Below are 20,871 nucleotides of genomic sequence, written 5' to 3' on the forward strand. Positions count from 1 at the left end.
CCAACTGTGGAGCTCCATGGTTGTTAGCAGACTCCACAGTGACAAAACACACACACCTCCACAGTTAGCACCATTTACAAACGCACCCCCACCCCACCTGCCTCTACACATACACACGTACTTCTTTTGACTGCCGTATAAGGATCCACGATACCTAAACAAGGACTTCATACACCTGTAACTCAGAGCCAAACTTTTAAATCAAATTTTAATGTTATTCTTTATTAAAAATGCTAAAATAATATTATTAATAATTGTCAGTCAGGAAAGGTATCTGTGCATTTTAAGCCATAATAATTAGGTAAAGTGAAAGAAACCCCACTGGTTGTTCTGACCATTTAACATGGAGTTCTATGAGGGACTTAATGATTGAATACAACATTTAGGTGTAACTTGGGACATGTGTAACCATTAACATTACAAATATTCCCAAAAAAGAAAAAGGTTTAAAAACAATTTCTTATTGAATATAATATAAGATCTTACATTATGACTTTAAAGCAGGACTTCACTGAACATAAAAGAGGTAAATTTCTCTAAAAAATGTGCCTCCAAAGTAGACGATGTCCTAAGCATGGCTAATCCATAAGAACATATGTGTGTTTTCGTTTTTTTACATTATAAAGTGCTCTAGATATCCACAATAGTGCAGTTTTAATTCCACATATTTTTCAGACAGGTTTGCAAATGGCAAATGACCAGGATATGGCTCTCATAATTATGATTTATGCATAGCACTTAAACCTAATGGAAGTTTGTCAAACATGATATGGAAAATGCTTTGAAATAAATGCATAACTAAATGAATAGACAGAATATATGTATGCTTTGTGTGTTGCACTGTTTTTTTGGTTTCAGAGTAAAGGAAACATAACTTTCACTTTCAAGAAATACATCTTATTTATTCAATAAAAGGCAAAAATAAAAAAAATAAAGATGTTTTGTGCAATTTGATGTAACCATAGTAACATGTACGTTGCATGCAGTCATTTTTTGATGTAGATGAGTTAATGCTTCCTCGTAATTTTTGATATTATTATGTTATTATATTTTGGATTTTGGATGGTGTACGTTGATGCAGTTATAACGTAATTTAAATGATTTAATGTTTTTATCCAATGTTTTAATGTAATTTTTAAGTGCCTTCTTAATTGGTCATGATGTTGAAAGTAAAAGATGATTGGAAGTCATGCCATGGCTAAGTTTGTATCAATGTGCAATAATAGAAGTTTCTGTATTTTTAATTGGCATTTGGACCAAACCTCTTTTGATTATATATTGATGTTGGTTTTCAGATGCGTTTCCTTCACAAGTCTGTTTTACCATCCTCTTTCCTTTATGTGCAGAATTTAAAAACTATTTATGAGAAATTGTGAATTCAAAACTATTTGAATGACAGGATTAGCAGTTTGTGGTTTTTAATTAGCATCTAACTACCACTTCACACCAATTAAGTGTGGGGTTCCCCAAGGATCAATCTTGGGCCCCCTACTCTTTTTATTGTACATTAATGACCTCCACAAATGCACCCCAAATCTCCTTTTTATCGTGCTTGCAGAATCACTTGAATCTAAGCTAAATAAAAAACTTAAAGCCAAATTGTAACATTTGCGGACACCCTCAATATTTTTTTACTTCTGTTTTTTACACAATTATAATGTACTTTATTAAACTAACATACCCTACAAAAATCAAGACTTAGGTGTTGTAGTTTTGTCAAATTTTGAATAAAGCGCAGGAAATGTCATTTAATTATTACGATGGAAGTATTAGTTGAACATGTAAACGATGTTCACAACACAGTACATACGTGGCGTGCAGCCTGCAGGACGGTCATTCACACATCAAAAGATTTTCCTTCACTTGCATATCCAAGATGGCCACTATGGGCTTGTGTCATCGGAGTGCAATTTTTTGTTGACACATTTATGCACAGTGAGTGAAGGAAGTGTAAAACACTGTCTACTACCGTATTTCGCCGAAAAAACGCCCCCGGGCGTTACATTTTCCCAAGGGGGGGGGCGTTTATTAGAGGTCATTTTAGCACGAAAATTCCCGTTAAAATCATTAGGTAAGCTTAAAAGTCACGCTAAAATGACGAACTATGACCTTTTGACACTGACTTTTGATTCACTTCCGGGTTCAGATGCAGATTTTCGCTGCTACTCGCGACCATGTGAGCAACTTGGTAAGCTTACTACACAAGATAGCATGGAAATATCGGAATTTTTAAACATCTTGGTTGAAAAATGTGGTGGGGGGCGTTTATTTGAGGGGGGGGCGACTATTTTACGAAATACGGTATATGAATCTAGCACTTCCTTTTAAATCCACAACAGGCCATTCCAGTTGAAATCCACATACCCCTATGGAAGACATGACTGTAATCTCCCACATAGGGGGTGTACATTTCAAATGGAGTCACTCATTCAGGTAACCCAATTTGAAATTCACACTCCATGTGTGGAAGATTAAGGTCATGTCTTCCATAGGAGATGTATGGATTTAAACTGGAAATTGGTAACAAGTGATTTAGATGTATTCAGTTCTTCATTATTATGCAATTAAATGTAGGAGTATTTTATTATTCTAGCATCCATTATTTATGGTGTATTTGATTATTCTCAATTGATAGTGATTTAGCATTTTGTGAGCTATGCATGATTATGAATTACATTGCTCCAAATATATAAATAGTTAACAGTACATAAACAGAAATTTGATGATATTCATTTTGCTAAGGGAATGAATCAGCAAGAAATTTTTGCATACAAACATTGTTGCCAGAGGTTTCCGGTGGTATAAAAATCTCATTTTTTTAAATAGAAAATTGGGAGATGAGTCTATGGATCACGAAATGTGCCTTTGAAGACAAACTTAAAGTATAATATCAAACACGGATAAATTTGGCCACTTGTTCCTGGTTGTAGCTTATCTCTGTGTGTATTTTCCAGACCATTAAGTTTTTGTCACCATCATCTTGTATTAGAGTGCCAAAAACCACACATTCATACAAGATAGTGTGTTACTCTCATTGTCTCGTCAGTATTATCTATGAATTAATGATGAAGTTTGTATGTTTCTTTAACACAAACATGCACATCATACATCACATTTGATGATATGCCTTATCCAGCATACTTTACTTAAAGCTGGAATTTGTTGCTCATTTAAAAAAGAAACTAAAAGGAAGCCATTATATTATCTATCTGTACCAAGGATGTTATAATTTATTAATGTATCAGAAGAAGATGTGCCATTTAATTGAGCATCCTCCGGAGATCTGAATTCACTACGGAATTAAATGCATGTTTTTTTACAAAAATTGCAACAAGTTGTCATTGGAAGCTAACAGTTATCTAATACACAGCCACATTTGAACATCATAGATAGCATCACTAGTAACTCTCTTCACGCGGGTGTCGACTGCAGACGACAAGTTTCAATTTTTTTTTTTTGATTCAACAAATTTCAGAAATGTAAATTTTCATGACCATATTTGGAATCAGCTTGAAAAATGCATTAAAATGAGTACAAACAAGCCTAGTATTGATTCAGTAGTTCTTAAGATAGCTCTTGATATTTTGAGAAAATATTTCAAAACTTGAACTTTTTCCATTGAAGTGCATGGCTAGCACGCAGAGCATTAATGTTCAGTGTGTGGTGCGGAGTTAATTAACTGTATCATCATACATTGATAGATCTGTAATTATGTAACAATTAATATACTATCAATGATATTGCCCAAGTTTACAGATTTTGTTATTCACAGGGGAATGCTGTGAGTGTTTCTTTCCTGTTGCTCTGTCAGTTGGGCATAAATGTTAAATGTATAAAATGGTTTAGTCTCAGTGGATTTACAATGTCGCTATCAAGGTATCACATCTCATTCAGGATATCTTGACAGTCGCTTCATGTGAAGTGTTTCTGAATGTACAGGTTGCAAAATATATAAGTACTATTTTCGGAGTTTCTCTATTATATTAGCTGGTATCAAACTTGGGTATCAGGTGGCACTTTCATTTCAAAGTAGATATGATGGTTAGTGCAAGGTTGTGTATTTCTGCATCAGGTAGTGTTCAGAATGTGATTGATACCATATCAAAAAATGTAAAAATGCAATGATGTAAAATCAAAGAGTAGTGACTCCTTCATGTTTGTGTGTCACTCATGGAGGCAACTTTATGTACCTCCTGATTAGTTTGTTATGCGCCTGGCAAGCTTCGATTCAAAGCTTGTGGTTGTTTGCATTCTGCATATAACGTGTTGGGGTGAGTGCGCAAACCTCTATAACAGGGGTCCGCAAATAGCTGCCCGCGCGCCACATGTGGCGCGCCATGGCTTCCCAAGTGGCGCGCGGCGCCGCTTAGATTTAAAAAAAATTTAATTAAAAAAAAAATCAAACCCTTTGATCAAACTTTGCAGGAATATCTCCAATATTCTATATGTTAAAACAATGCGATTCCCATGTTATCCTTGTAAAGACAGGCTAAAATAGTACAAAATGTTGCACCAAATGGCATCATTTGCACCTTAAATTTCAAAAATTCAATAGCTTCCGAGTGGGGACACCCCCCCCCCCGGGCACCCCCCTCTGACTCCCCCGCGACTTCGCAGCCATTGAGTGGCGCTTTGCAGTTTTCTTTTATTTCATGTGGTGCTTCAACAAATCTATTTGAGGAAGCCTGCTCTATAACATTCTCAAGATAAACAGTGCATTTTATTGTTCATTAAATGGCCTCCGCAAGCAACAAAAATATGGCAGATTTACCATAGCATTAGCATCAATCTGTTTTGAAATGTGGAGGGTGGGACATTCAGCCTAAATTGTCAAAACGTGACTGAAAAGAACAAAAAAAATAGGTCATTTTGCCAAAAGGTAGAGGGTATGGGAAGAAAATATGCTCAGGCAATAAAAAAGAAAATCTGTTCTACGGCTGGAGAGACTCTTGAAATCTGATCAGTCAGCTAGTCTGTATTTTTTTTTTATATTGGGTACAAATCATTGTATATAAGCTATATTAGCATTATTATTACTTTGAAGTATGAGCATGAATTACAGAACTAAACAAGCAGAAACTAAAAATGTTTTCAGACATTTTGGGAATTTGGGTCAGTTTTCATGGTTATGCAAATTTAATGGGTTAGTTGGGCACATATATAGAATGGGGTTTCTTTTTATCGTCACCTTAGGGTACATTCTGTGAAACCATACCTGAGCATAATATCTACCTTAGGCCATCTTAATTTAATTGTTTGTCTCAAAACCTAATGCAGTTTGTTTTTGTTTACTTTCATTTTTGTTATCTGCGGAACAAGCTTTTTTTCAAGAATAGACCACCTTTTCATCTCTCAAGTAGGTTTCACTGTGGTCAAGATGAAGAATTTTATTGAGATTTTGACTTCTGGCGATGGCAGACGTGAATTTTTGTGTGGTGGATTTGGGAAAAAAAGAATAATGCAGGTGATTTTGCTAATATGCACGGGGGCTTTGTGATGAACTATTAAATTAAGATGGTCTATAATATTTTTCAAATGTCCTTTCAGGGTTGGTATGATAATGATTTTTGAAGATGTATTAAAATGTTGGATGTCTTACTTGCAGGGTGACCCAACAGAGGCTGAAGCTATGGAGTCTACTACAAGCTCTGGCAATTTTCAAGACTTCTCATCTATATTCTCTGGGGTGAGTGCATTTTATAATTTTAGTATTTTAGTTCCCCCTTCAAAAAAATGATCATCAAATAGAATACAATGAGAAAGGAGATATTCGAGAAAATCGTATGGTATATTAGCATTGAATAAAATAATCCTACTACCTGAACTGTGCGGTTTTGCATGCGGTTGGGATATCGACAATTTGGAAAATAAAATTGACGTGCCACTTTGAATTGCAATAAAATTGTTCTAAAAAGCTTCCTATTATAAACATACATTAATCCCCCTAGTGTTTTATGCAACAGAAATGGGCTATTCAGTTGGAAATCATACACCACCTTTGAAAGACATGACCTTAATCTCCCACACAGGGGGTGTAGATTTCAAATGAAGTCACTCATTCTGGTAACCCCATTTGAAATATACACTCCCTGTGTGGAAGATTAAGGTCATGTCTTCCATAGAGGGTGTATGGATTTCAACTGTAATAACGTAATTTCTCATTTTGGTTTATGTCACAATAGAGAACTGTCAATTTCCATGTCAAACTCTTCTGCATGCAGTGCTGAGATTCAGATTTTAGTACATCTTCAATACCTATTCATTCACATTTTGATGGAAGAAAATATATATATTGTAGCATTTGTTGTATGTAATTTGTTTTCTAAACACAACTAGCTTGAGGAGATGAGTAGTATTACTATTATTAATTGAGACACATGTGATGTGCATGGAATTTGATCAAAGAAAATATAATATGTAATGATGAAATGGATGGCAACAGTCTAAATATTGTGATTTTTTTTCTGGATTGACACTGGATAGAGTCACCCATTCAGGTAATCTGAAGTTCACACTCCCTATGTGGAAGATCAAGGGCATGTCTTTCAGGGGGTGTATGGATTTCAACTGAAATATTCCATTGTATTTATCATCAAGTACAGACTAATAATAAGCTGTACACTCTTAGATTATAGAGGTTCTAAAATCTGTTCTTTTTTTTTGTGTAAAAAGTTCTATAAAGGCCAAAATTGGTTCTGCTGATGGTTAAAGATCCCTTTAAGAACTTAAAATGATTCTTTTAATGAAAAACCCTCTTTTGGGTCTCATATTATATTTTAAGGCTTTTTAGAAGCTTATAGTGTAATGCGGGGTGCTTTTATGATATAAAATGTATATATCCCACCAGGCCTCGAAGAATTTATATGTTTATGGTGCTATTTTATCCATTTTCTTTACAAAAAATGACCCAGCCATTTGTGTATTGGGCTATTGTAGAACATGTACAGGGGTGAATCCCTCCATTATTCCTGCATTGCATTCTTTGAGTACTGTTTCCTACTAAAGTTATATGTATTAAGTTCAATAAATTTCAAAAGATTGCGCATCTCAAGTGATAGAATGCAAGGTGCTTTTTGAAAATACTAGGCCAAAACATGTTTGAAACCTTATCAGTAGTAAGGGGACAAACTAGGCAAAATTTCCCAGGGCTAATTTACAAAGCCATCCAGCAGACCAACTCCCAGAATCAAACTACAAAAACTGACCTGCGGAGGTCAACGCTCATTGCTGCTTCTGGTCAGATGACCCAGTTTCCCGCTACCAACGAATCCAACATCAGGGGCATTAAAGACCAGTGGATACTGGTCACAGGCCACCAAACCGCCACAATGTAACTTTGTTTAAAAATTCCTTTTCTCCGTATGCAAAAGCAGTGTGTAGACAAACAATTTCTATATCTAAATTTAAAATAAATATGAGGAAATGAAAAAAATTGAATGGATAAAATTGAGATATTACTTGGAAACCCATTGTACCCCATGAAATTATTTAACAGACAGTAAATGATAATGATCTTATAATAAAAAAGGTGTTAATATCAACCAGAACAATTTGGATAGACTCGTGGATGTTACTTTTGACACAATTAACTTTCATCATTCTAGACTTTAAGTTGCCAATACTGTATGGTAGACTTTAAGTCATCAGGGTTTTTGGCTAATTATATGAAATATATACTGCATTGTTGCTGAACCATTGACATGTTTTGGCCTTATCTGGTAATGCTTCATTAATTATAAAATAAATGTTATGACAGGTAGCTGGCAATGCGGCTAATGATCATGAATCATAATGAGATTGAAAACTATGACCTGGTGTGGCCACTGCCTGGCTTGATCTGCATCGGCGTTTCTCTATTATTATTAGTATTAATATTAAGAAATGCAGTAAATAAAGTATTTCAGCTTCCTTATTGAAAAGAACTGTTGGTTTTGTTATCATCTTTGTATCAGTTCATTAAAGTATCCAAGGAGGACAAAATTGCCTGTTGAGCAGGTCTCAAATAAGAACATTTGAACCAAAAATAAATTTGTATTTTAGGCTATATTAGGGAAAATGCACAATATAAGTTTTGAGCAATATGCATCTGTATTTTGAGCCAGGGAAAATTTGTTTGCTCCTACAAGCTCATTAAAGCACTTTTCTTGCTGGCTGACCCAGATCTTGGTGAAGTCTCAGACTTGTAGAGAGTATTAAATTTATTGCTATCTACTGTAGACAGCAGTAGACAAAATTCCATCTGCTTGACTACTGATATCTAATCTTCAATAGACAACATTACGAGTAAATATGCTGCTTGGCTATTGATATTTTCAGTAAACAGTAAAATTCTGTTTAACTATTGCTAACCTCAGTAGGAATTAAATCTGCATGACTATTGCTATCTTCAGTATACAGTAATAATTTTGTGCGACTATATTGCTATCTTCAGTAGATGGCAATAACTCTGTGATTATTGCTATCTTAAGTTGCGCACTACCTTCAGTAGAAATAAAATAAAGATGACCTGATTGACAGCCTCATCCCCAACTTTACCCTATCAAAATGCAGATTTTGGTATCAGGTGAAAGCTCATATTTTTCTCATTAACATATTGAAATTAGCCGTTCCAAATCGGTGTATTTCCGAAGAAATCATCAAAAACCTGTCGAATTAGTCTCAATTGTGGTATACCATATTTTTGGCTAATTCAACAGTTTTTTGATGATATCTTCGGAAATACACCGATTTGGAACTCCTAATTTCAGTATGTTAATAAGCAAAATAGGATCTTTTATTTGATATCTATTTATTACATGATCATGATGATTATCATTAATAAAAACACTGCAGACTACCACTTTTACGCTGTATTAAATGTCAGTAAATCCATGAAGAATTAGTCGCATTTACAATGAAAATTTACATGATCTTTTTGCATGAATGCTTGAAAGGGACAACAGTTTATGTTGTACATAAGTTTTTAAGAATTTGATTTTCTTCAGGTCACTTTCCTTTAAACACCAATAATTCTGACCATTACTATCTTGCTATCTTCAGTATACAGCAATAATTATGTGCGACTATTGCTATCTTCAGTAGATAGCAATAATTCTGCTTGACTATTGCTATCTTCAGTAGATAGCATTAAATTTGCATGACTACCATCAGTGGATATCAAATGCTGGACTATTGCTATTTTCAATAGACAACAATAAATGTACATGTCTATAGCTCTATCTTCCATAGATGACAATAAATCAGAGCAGTGAATCTGCTTGACTATTGATATCTTCAGTAGACATCATTAAATATGCTGCTTGACTATAATTGCTATTTTCAGTAAAGAGCCAAAATTCTGCTTGAATATTGCTATTTTCAGTAGCAATTAAATCTGCTTGACTGTTGCTAGCTTCAGTAGACAGTGATAACTCTGTGACTATTTCTATCTTCAGTTGCGCACTACCTTCAGTAGAAATTAAATAAAAATTAAATTAAACACCAATAATTCTGACCATTACTATCTTCTGACCATTGATATCTTCAGTATACAGCAATAATCCGGTGTGACTTTTGCTATCTTCAGTAGATAGCATTAATTCTGTGTGACTATTGTTATCTTCAGTAGATAGCAATAATTCTGTGTGACTTGCTATCTTAATAGATATCAATAGTTCTGTGTGACTATTGTTATCTTCAGTAGATAGCATTTAATCTGCATGACTATTGAACACAACCTTCAGTAGAAATTAAATGCTGGACTATTGCTATTTTCAATTTGCATGTTTATAGCACTATCTTCAGTAGATAGCAATAAAGCAGAACAGTGAATCTGCTGGAGTGACTATTGCTTTCTTCTATAGGCAGCAGTAAATCTTTAATACTAAATACTTTCAACAGACAGCATTGTATTGCAAAGGACCTGAATGTGTTTATTTCATCATAGTAAATCATTTTGTCATGCACACTATCTTAACTGGCTTAACTGAATTTTCCTCTTGCTTAGCTAATGCAACTTAATAGGGTACAAACATGATGTTAGGATTAGGATTATATTTGTATGTAAAATTAGATAAGGTATAAAATGACCTCAAGTGTATTATGAGCAGCAGTCAATTTGATGTGCTGTTGCCTCATGTGGGGATTGGGATAAGCTGTTAAATGTCAGAAGTAAGATGTTCTAGTAGATAACCTTATTGGCTTATAAATTGAAAAACAGAAACATTAAGATATTTCTCTCTTTTCCCTGAATATGACACACTCCCCAAAATATCTTTGGAAAACACAAAGCTACAAGCTCATTTAAGACACTTAGTTAGGTTTCAGATAGACAGACAGATATGCATTTATGTAGATAAAGAGAGACTGGCAAAAAGAAGAGGGATAAAATAAAGACACAGATGAAAAGGAAAATATGACAGAAAATTACATGATACCCAGTCACTGATAGAAGCGTACATAGACAAGAAGAATGACATTTTATAAAGCTTGAAGATAAGTGTGATAACCGTATAACACTGTTTCTGAAAGATGCTATGATTATGAAGAATTAGGCTACTCCAGTTGAAATCCACACACCCCTATGGAAGACATGACCTTAATCTTCCACACAGGGAGTGTGAATTTCAAATGGGTTACCTGAATGGGTGACTCAGTTTGAAATGTACACTGCTTGTGTGGGAGATTAAGGTCATGTCTTCCATAGGGGTGTATGGATTTCAACTGGAATTTCCCATTGCAAACATCCTAACAGATAGCTTTTACAACCATATCTAACACTGCTTCAAATGCAGCCATAAAATCATTCACAAAGGTATGAAATTATCAAATATTAAATACAAGTGTCATTCCCCAAGTACCTGGTACCTGGTGGTTTCTGGGATTAAACAGGTGTTAAATGTTACATGGATGAAGTGGTTGGATATGAAAGACACAGTTTTATGTTACCATGTGGTCAAGGACCTTGACTGTTAAATGTGGTATGACTAAGGTTGCCACTTCATTAGTATTCCATTCAGCATGTGCACAGTATTTTACAGTATGCATTCTCATGAACAATAATTTCCTGCAAAAAAAGAATTTCAAAAATTTGAAGTCTTTAGGTGAAACAAAGCACTTGATGTCTAAAATTTCTAAACCAAGTAAAAGAACTACTTTTATGCTTTAAAATGACACATGTTGGATGTAAAATAGTGATTTTTTCCAATAAATATATTACAAATTTGGTATCATATTCTTTATTTTGTCAAACCTATTTTCACCATTATCTTTAAATGTGGGCTTCTAACAAGTGCCACGTTTCAATGTGATGGAACACAAGATGAGAAGTAGCCCAAATGTGTGATTATGATACCATGTGGCAACCTTATTGCTTGTTTATGTGGCCATTGCATCTAGATTGCCTCATTTGCAGTGTGTATTTATATTGTCCTAATTAACTAAGTCTCTGGTAAATTGCTCATGGTCCCATTATTGTTCTAGGCACCTGATGCTGAGTCCCTACTGTGTGGATTCATTACGGATTATTGTTGTATGCTCTGCAATGTCAGAAAATTGCTGGCCTTTTAAAAAATGGACTTTCATAATTGGTGCATGATTTTGGACAAAGAAGTCGACCATGCTTATAGGTTGAAGAAATGGTTGTTATCATCCATAGATACATAGAAAGGATGTTACTACACCACCAGATTCCTATTGCTGCAGACCCTGAGGTACACTGCTACCCAGCTATTTTGTGGTAAGTCCAGGGCCGGATTTACCATAGGGCCAGATGGGCCCGGGCCCAGGGATCCCAAATTTTGGGGGTCCCCAAAATTGCCCTGTGCAATGGGCATTTTCCATTTTAGCCAAAAAACACCATGTTTTGGGCCAAAATAACCTACATAAATTGCAAAAATTACATTTTAAGTGCACAAATGTCCTAGTAAAATCTAAAAACTTGGCCACTTGAGTGCACATGCCTTCCTCATGGTGTGTTTGGGGCCTCCAAATTTTGGCCTGGCCCAGGGCCCCTCAAAAGGTCAATCTGGCCCTGGGTAAGTCAAGAGAACCAGTGCAGTACCAATCCAGTACCAGTGCGTGTACTGTATGTGTGATTCCGATGGGTGTACTCTTGTGTCAGCAGCAATAGGAATAGAGTATAATAATAGTATGCTAGTTTAATAAGATTGCAATGAATCTTAAAGAGACTTTCAAAGATCTGTTTAGGATAAAGAAATCTAACATTTCTGGATTCACTTCAAAACAACTGTTCTGTGGTGAACTGGTTGAACATGACTTTTGTCTTTTTCATGTTAATCTTTAGTCCCACTTGGTACAATCGTAAATATTCTAAAAAGTGCAAAAAAAACCAATGTGGGGACTTGGGATTGAAAGATTTCTGAATGCCTTTTTCAAAGCGCTTAAAAGCGCTTTGAATCCCTAGGTAAAGGCGCTCTATAAGTGATGGTTAACATAATGTAACAAAGCCGACAATTTTGCTCAACGTCACCTGAATGTAATTCTTCCTCTGATAATAGTGTTTGCTGCCACCAGTAGGTGGCAGGCATCCTCCGCACTCATTATTTTTTCAAGTAAATCTCGTCACCAGGTGCTAATGCCCATGGCATTGTGTCTGCAGACTAATAATTTAAGCACTGATCTCTGGGCAAGCTATGTTATCAAAATCGCTCATGGGTATCTGTGATAACAGCGTCAAACTATTATTGTCATTATCATCTTCATTGTGATCATAGCAGTCACCATCATTATAGCCAGTCAGGCACAATATTCAATCTTTATGCATTTATTGATAATAATTTAATGGCTATTAGCAAGAAGCATTAACTTTAAATAAGTAAGTGTGGTTTGTATCGCAAAAGGAGCAAATTCAAACAAGATCTATAATTATGAAAAGATTTTATAAGTTGTCAATATCTGCATCATAATCCTCATCACTGAATCTACTTAAGACAAAATTTTGTTTTATGTAATATAATGGTATCATGAGTATTAACAAGATGAAGCATTACAAATTAAATTTGATGATATCTAACAGGTATGTTGCCAAATTTGCTTTGGGGTAAACTTATGTAACACTTTGAAAGCAGCTTAATATAGATGAACTTGAAAATTACTACAAAACCTTATGTTATTAAACTTTTGTTGTGTTTCATTCAAGTTCAACAAACTGGTACAGGATTTTAGTTAAGTTTAGATCAAAAGAACTTAATGTATGTAGTTAAAACATAATGGGATTCAAAAAGCATTTGATGGCTAAAATGAACTTTAAAGGTGGGTGGCAGGCACATCCCCTACTTGACCAAATCAAATTGAGATTTTGACATTGAAAGAAAATGGCCAGCCTCACCCCCATAGTGATGTACCACACTATCACTCAGGAGGGATGTGGCTGTTACCCACCTTTAAAGTTCATTTCAGCCATCAAAGGCCTTTTGAATCCCATTTAAAACTGTTTTAACTATATACATTAAGTTCAGACAGTTCATTCAGCTGAAAAGGTGCAAAAGGTTTGATGGTCTGGTTATGTTAGTATAGTGCCAAGGTTCAATATTCATATTGCTGCTGGGTCATATCTTGAACGTTCAGTCTCGAAAAGACTTAGGTCTTACACAGCCTGGGTCACATTTCAAACTTGCTCAAATTGTGTTAAAGTATAACATTGTATAGTCAATAAGGATTCAGAAAATATATAGTTTGACATATCTAGGATGTAGTCCGATGTACCATTCTTGACTTATTTCCAAACAGGTCAAAGGTCAAAAGTTTGGCTCTAGGGGGACAAAAGCATGAAAATGCTCTGATTTTGAAAAAAAATGTGTCAAAATGTTTGTTATAGCATGGAAAGTTTAATGACATTTTCTAGGCAGAATGTACAGGTGAATGTACAGGCTGTGACTCAGCAGCAATATGGAACATTGAACCTTGGTTCTATCCTATACTAACATAACTAGCCTTTTGTATATTTTCAGCTGAATAAACTATCTGTGCTCCCAGTGTAACTGCAATACATGTTCTGACTTCTAAATTATCCTTACTCTACTGGACTGATTTAACTCTTGAAATCAGATTGTTTCGGTGATAGGTCTTAATGTAAATGAACAACCCAAAATTTTGATGATGTCCTGTCAACTAAAAGGAGGGTTACCCCTCCCTCCCTGTAATGTAAGTGCAAAATATTGAAAATTCCAACCTCTAAAGATCAACTTTGACCGATATTTTAACTAGTTTTTACCAATTTATTCAGACTTTTTGACCGCCTCCCCCCAATAAAAGGATTTTTGTTTATGATACATCATTAAACATCCAAATTGGAGACTATTGGGAGGGAGATCTGCTTGCGTGTAAAAAAAGTTGGCTTTGGCCCCTTAAAGTAAACTTTTGAGATTCATTCATAACTTGTTCTCTTAAGAACAATGTAATTATGTCCTTACAAATTTGAATGTTTAGCAATATATCCACAAGATGTGGACAATTTGGTTGGTGTGTGTCACAGTCACAGCCCATGTCCCAAGTAAAATATTTTTCTAACATTCTAGAATGAAAGTAATTACGCCATTCTTCTAATATTATAAACATTTTGCAATCGGAAGATGGTTTATCCCATTTGTTGATTTAAGTTAACTATGGGCTATTACTTGATGTGTGTCGATTATTGTCAGTGGATAAAACCACTTAACATTGATTTATCATACTGCTTTGCTGACATAAATTGATCAAACTTTGCAAATTACTTTGTACTGTTATCCCTCATGATCTGGATAGTCATTTGAACTCTTAGTCCCGCACATTTCCATGTCTTACGGGATAAGTTGTCAAAATTGAAGTTGTCCGATTTGGCAACTTAATGACAAAGTCACCTCAGGAGTCGATAACCCAGTATGCCTACAGCATTCAAATATTTTCCCTTCTCCGTGCAGTGCTATTTACTTATTGAGACCTGTTCCCACAAAATGAGCAGGAATTCGGATGCAAAAAAAAGAGATATTGTTCATTGAACACGCCAGAAAACAATGGAAAACAAAAGATTTTAGTATTATTATTATTGTTGTTGTTGTTGTTGTTGTTGTTGTTGTTGTTGTTGTTGTTGTTGTTGTTGTTGTTGTTGTTGTTGTTGTTGTTGTTGTTGTTGATGTTGAATTCAGCAGCCTTGCTGGAGTTCGTCAAGGGGGTACTCTTGCTCCTTATCTGATGACGATATAACATTAATATCTGACACTCAAGCCTGGAAACAAGCAGGCGCCGAGCGATTTTTACCCTACGGTTACCGAGTTTTGACGCCTGGATCCAACCAGAATTACACGCCCAGGCGCCAGAGAAAATCTGTATTTTGCGCCTGGTATTATATATGACCAGTATTGCTCCATTTTGTCAAGTTCAGTGCTCAGGAAATGGCCCAGTAAAACTTCGTCAGGCAAGCTCATTTCCACTCAAAATAGTGGCCATTTCCAATGTATTTTCAACAAAATGCAGTGCCAAATCTTATCTTTTACCTAATATTTTGCCAATTTTCCTTGATATTTGCCTTCAGGGCTCATAATTTTGGCAGTATTTGCCTTGTTTTCTAGTTAGGTGATCACGATGATCGCGATCATGAAGGCGGCCATCTTGAATTTTGCCGATGGTTGTTTCTAGATTTTTTTTTACAATTTTCCTAAAATCATTAAAAAAAACCGGGTAAGGCCAAATTGAGCCCTGATTTTAGTCATTAAATTCACAGATATTAATAGAATTAAATTAAATTAAGATATCTAGAATAGAATAGAATAGAATAGGGAACAAAATAAAATAAAATAAAATAAAATAAAATAAAATAAAATAAATGAGACTCAAACAAAATAAAAGAAATAAGACTCATGGTTTTTTAACTGGTCTGTTCAGATATAATAACATTGTTATAACTTGTTATTTGTTAAAATATAATAAGATTAAAACAAATAACATGGATCTAAATGTCTCAGGTGACTAGGTGAGTATCGAAAGTATGTAGAAATAACAAAAATAAGCATTTTGATACTTTCAGAAATGACTCCTGGCTCTTTAAAAATGGCTCCTGGTTGACTAGAAAATTACAGGACCAGGAGCCGCTTTTCCAAATGTTTGGCTCCTGGTTCAGACTGACTTATTTCCAGGCCTGCTGACACTGCCAGTCAAGCTTAGGAGCTACTGGAAAGGATAGAGAAAGCTGCTCTACGAGTAGGTCTGCACATGAATACCAAAAAGACTAAATGCATGGTATTCAATCAACAGACTAAAGTGCATGTAAGAACCGCAGATGGAACCAGTTTGGAAGTTGTAAAAGACTTAAAATATCTTGGAGCTTGGGTCAAAAGCAGTGAGCAGCAGTGGGGTAGCTAGTGGGGGGGCAGTGCCCCTAGTCATGGCCATCGGTTCATGTAAGGCCATCCAGACAGAAGGCGTTGGTGAAAAAAAAATGGGTTAACAATAGACTCTTTTGTACACACAGTGACAAAAAAAAGGAAAATTGAAAAAATTTATTTATTTAGGTTGCTATCGCAATTATCCTTGGCACTGGCATGGAGGGCATGTAATAAGCTCACTAAAATCTGTAAATCCCATCTTCCAAGTCGAGCTGTTCCAAGCCACAGTAAAAAGCATCCTGCTCTATGGTTCAGAAACATGGACAGTGACAACCAATATCCACGAGTTGTTGGACGGCTGTTACACCAGCCTACTTAGATCAGCTCTTGATATAAGCTGGAGGACACATACCGCAAATAAAGAACTGTATGGAGAACTCCCGAAGGTAACTGATAAAATCAGGAAAAGAAGACTACAATTTGTTGGTCATCGTTTAAGATGTACAGGGCAGGTGATGTTAGACCTAGTGTTATGGAAACCCAGTCACGGCAAAAGAAGTGTGGGGCAGCCAAGCAAGACCTATGTAGATCTTCTGTGTGAGGACAATGGACAGGAACCAAATGAAACCCGGAGCTGCATGCAGGGCAGACATATCTGGAGAGCCATCATAGGAGTGAGTGAGTGAGTTGTTGATGTTGTGTTTTTGCTACTACTACTACCGTACTTCTACTACTACTACTATTAATATAATTTCATAGTTTAAAACTTTTGAACACCAAGTGGCAAGTTATATGTCATTTAAAAGCCCATCATCCAAGAATCAAAGTTTAACATAACTCAAAATAAAAATGAAAGATTTGCAACTTTTCTCTCATATTGTGGGAACAGGTCTCAATTGGGTTTTTTCTTTCAGTGTTTACCTAGCCACCTGTCCGCCCATCATTTTGGATGGGAGTTATTCTTACAACAGACAGGTATTTTACACATAACTCAGAAATATATCAAATTCTGATGACCCATTATCAATTGATTAACAGCTGATTTTGTTACTTTGGATCATTGTTTCATTATACTTGAATTATTTTGTCATTTTATTCTCTGCTTCATTGTTTGTATGTGTGTATTTTTCCTTCTTGTTTATTTGTTCTTGTGTTTTTGTTACATAATATAAAGCCATCAGATTTCTGTGTTCTTCTTTTGAAATTCAGTTTTTTCCATTTTCTTGTGGCTTTCTTTGTTTTTTCCATTTACCATGTTTTGTCCGTTTTGCAAGAAGTTTATTAAAGATATATATTACAAAATGTACTCAATTTTTATAACATGTTTAGTTGATTAAAAACAACAACAGACACACATTTTTTTATTTGTATTTCATTCACGTAGGCAATGGAACCAAATTAGTTTGATCTTTTGATTGGTCATCAATGCTTGTTTGATCCTTATTATTTATAAAATCAATTAATTGACTAATGTTATTGGTGATTACATATGAATCTGTGCATGTAATAACATTGCACAATACAAATTTACCTGTAAATTCCGATTAATTATTTGATAGTTCATTAATTACAAGCATCACAGCAGCATCGGTCGATCCAAAGATCAAACAAATTTAGTTCTGGTGCCTTATTTATCAATTTCAGTATAAGTTCTGTTTCCTACCTCCGCTTCTGTGAAATTTGTCCGTTTTCCATATCACAGAAAACTAATGGCTTTCAAATGCAGTTGACAATCAAAGCATACATGAAAAGCAAACTTTTCAAGATTTCCTAAAGTTTCAGAATTTTAATTAAAATCTCCAACAACAGGCAAATTATATGTGAGGCAAGACATGCCTATACAATCACAATAAGCAGGTTTTTATTTGTTTAGACTTTCTAGTAAAGAGGGCAGGTCAGATAGGCTCTTTATACATCTTCTAAGTTCTAACTGAGACTCATTTTGTCTGCAACATGCTTTACACTGCTTCCTTTCATATTATTTAAATATTTGATGGATTGAAATAAACTTACATCCTAGTATATAACTAAGTGGTTTTTAAGCATCTTTTAAAGAAGGGCAGGTCAGAGTCAAACAATATCCCTTTAAAATCATCCAAAATGAGAGTCATTTGTCTTCATTGTCGCTTGTTTGTCTAGATGTTTGGCATAACTTCCTACTGGTTCCTCCAATCTTTGTTGAATTAAAGCAAAACAAACCTGGCCCTCCATTAATGCTCTCCCATTAAAATGTCACCTTCTATCACAAACACAGCGTTACCTGTTGTGGTATGCATGGTAAGTATTCACGGTCTCGGGTTCTCAATTAAGCGCTATGTGCTGTACATACTACCAGCACGTAGTATAACATTCTGCGGAATGATAATAAAGAATGATTCGTTTGTATATTAAATGTTAGTTGACGTATATAAGGTACTGGTTGATAATTTAGAGATGTCAAATATATAGGGCTGAGCGCTGGAGCTCGCATACTTTCTGATATTCATACATGTTATTAATGTTTTAAAGAAGGGTATTATGCCCTTCGGAAAAAAAAGTAGGTGTTTCAAAATGTTGCATGTGTTTTGGTTGTGAATAATGAAAGGCATTGGCTGAATTTAATTAAGCACAATGCTTTGCTACTTAAAGGTTAATAACTGGCCTGGGATCAGTTATTTGAAGGGCATTGTAAAAATTCTGAACATTTTGCATTCAGAACAGAACTGAGGAATATCCAGATGGACATAGCTCTCAGGGTTTTTCCAAAGTCTAAAGCAAAATCTGTAGATATTTCATAATAGCCAACTGATGCAAAGTTAATAACTTAATTTCATTACTTTCCAACTCCTTACTTTACAAAATAACATGGTGTTATTCTCTTAAATGTGTAAATATTTTTAATCACTATCATAAAAAATTGAACATGCTAAAACAGACTTACTGCAAATGACCAATTATGTACAAATACAGTAATTGCATGCACATATGAATTGTTTCTGTCGCATAGGATGTGCATGTGCGAAGTCATTGTAATACATAATCCTCGCTACATCACTTGCGGAGGTCATCAATGGATATCAACCTCTGTGTGTATCATCTAATGAGCAATTTAATTGGGATGCACATGTGGAGTGCTACATGGAGGTTTTGAATTAATGTTGATGCTCATGAAGTAGGATGTCTATTTCTTGCTGATATTAGTGTTTTAATGAAGTAAGTTGGCTATCTACTGCTGATATTGGTATTGATGAACTAGATTAGCTATCTACTGCTGATATTGGTGTTGATGAAGTAGGTTGCTATCTACTGCTGATATTGGTGTTGATAACAGGTTACTATCTACTGCTGATATTGGTATTGATTAAGTAGGTTGCTATCTAGTGCGCTTCTCACTCTAATAACATCCCCATGCCCCTACTACGTCCATGGGGACATATGCCTATCTATAGGCATATTGCCGAATCCCCATTCATGCTTTTCCTAATTCCTCATTTCTATTTTCCAACGCAGATGGCAATTTCATCTTCAACATTTCCAAGAAATACTTGAAAATGGATGGTTTGGTGTTGATGAAGTAGGTTGCTATCTACTACTGATATTCCAGTGTTAATGAAGTAGGTTGGCCATCTGCTGCTGATATTGGTATTGTTGAAGTAGATTGGCTGTTGATGTTGATGACAGGTTACTCTCTACTGCTGATATTGGTGTTGATGAAGTAGGTTGCTATCTACTGCTGATATTGGTGTTGATGAAGTAGGTTGGCTATCTACTGCTGATATTACATTCAATGAAGTATGTTGGTGTTGATGAAATAGGTTGCGATCTACTGCTGATATTGGTGTTGATGAAGTAGGTTGCTATCTACTGCTGATATTGGTGTTGATGAAGTAGATTGCTATCTACAGCTGATATTGGTGTTGATAAAGTAGGTTGCTATCTACTGCTGATATTACATGTCAATGAAGTATGTTGGTGTTGATGAAGTAGGTTGCTATCTACTTCTGATATTCCAGTGTTAACGAAGTAGGTTGGCCATCTGCTGCTGATACTGGTATTGTTGAAGTAGATTGGCTGCTGATATTGATGTTGATGACAGGTTACTATCTACTGCTGATATTGGTGTTGATGAAGTAGGTTGCTATCTGCTACTGATATTGGTGTTGATGAAGTAGGTTGCTATCTACTGCTGATGTTGGTGTTGATGACAGGTTACTATCTACTGCTGATATTGGTGTTGATGAAGTAGGTTGCTATCTACTGCTGATATTGGTGTTGATGAAGTAGGTTGGCTATCTACTGCTGATTTTGGTGTTGATGAAGTAGATTGGTATGGACTACTGATATTGGTATTGATGAAGTAGGTGTCTATCTACTACTGATATTCCAGTGTTAACGAAGTAGGTTGGCCATCTGCTGCTGATACTGGTATTGTTGAAGTAGATTGGCTGTTGATGTTGATGACAGGTTACTATCTACTGCTGATATTGGTGTTGATGAAGTAGGTTGCTATCTGCAGCTGATATTGGTGTTGATGAAGTAGGTTGGCTATCTACTGCTGATTTTGGTGTTGATGAAGTAGATTGCTATGGACTGC

At 35.3% G+C, this 20,871-nt stretch overlaps 1 protein-coding gene across 1 annotated transcript in view; it reads left to right on the forward strand.

Moving 5' to 3' along the window:
- The window catches only part of LOC140141629 (uncharacterized), a 176,327-nt gene that overhangs the window by 103,488 nt on the left and 51,968 nt on the right, over nucleotides 1–20,871 (forward strand). The window contains exon 12 of the mRNA XM_072163540.1: nucleotides 5,606–5,686. Coding sequence (XP_072019641.1) covers nucleotides 5,606–5,686 — 81 coding nt within the window. The remainder of the gene's footprint in view (nucleotides 1–5,605; nucleotides 5,687–20,871) is intronic.

Source organism: Amphiura filiformis, chromosome 19 (genome assembly GCF_039555335.1).
Source record: "Amphiura filiformis chromosome 19, Afil_fr2py, whole genome shotgun sequence".
Taxonomy (NCBI): domain Eukaryota; kingdom Metazoa; phylum Echinodermata; class Ophiuroidea; order Amphilepidida; family Amphiuridae; genus Amphiura; species Amphiura filiformis.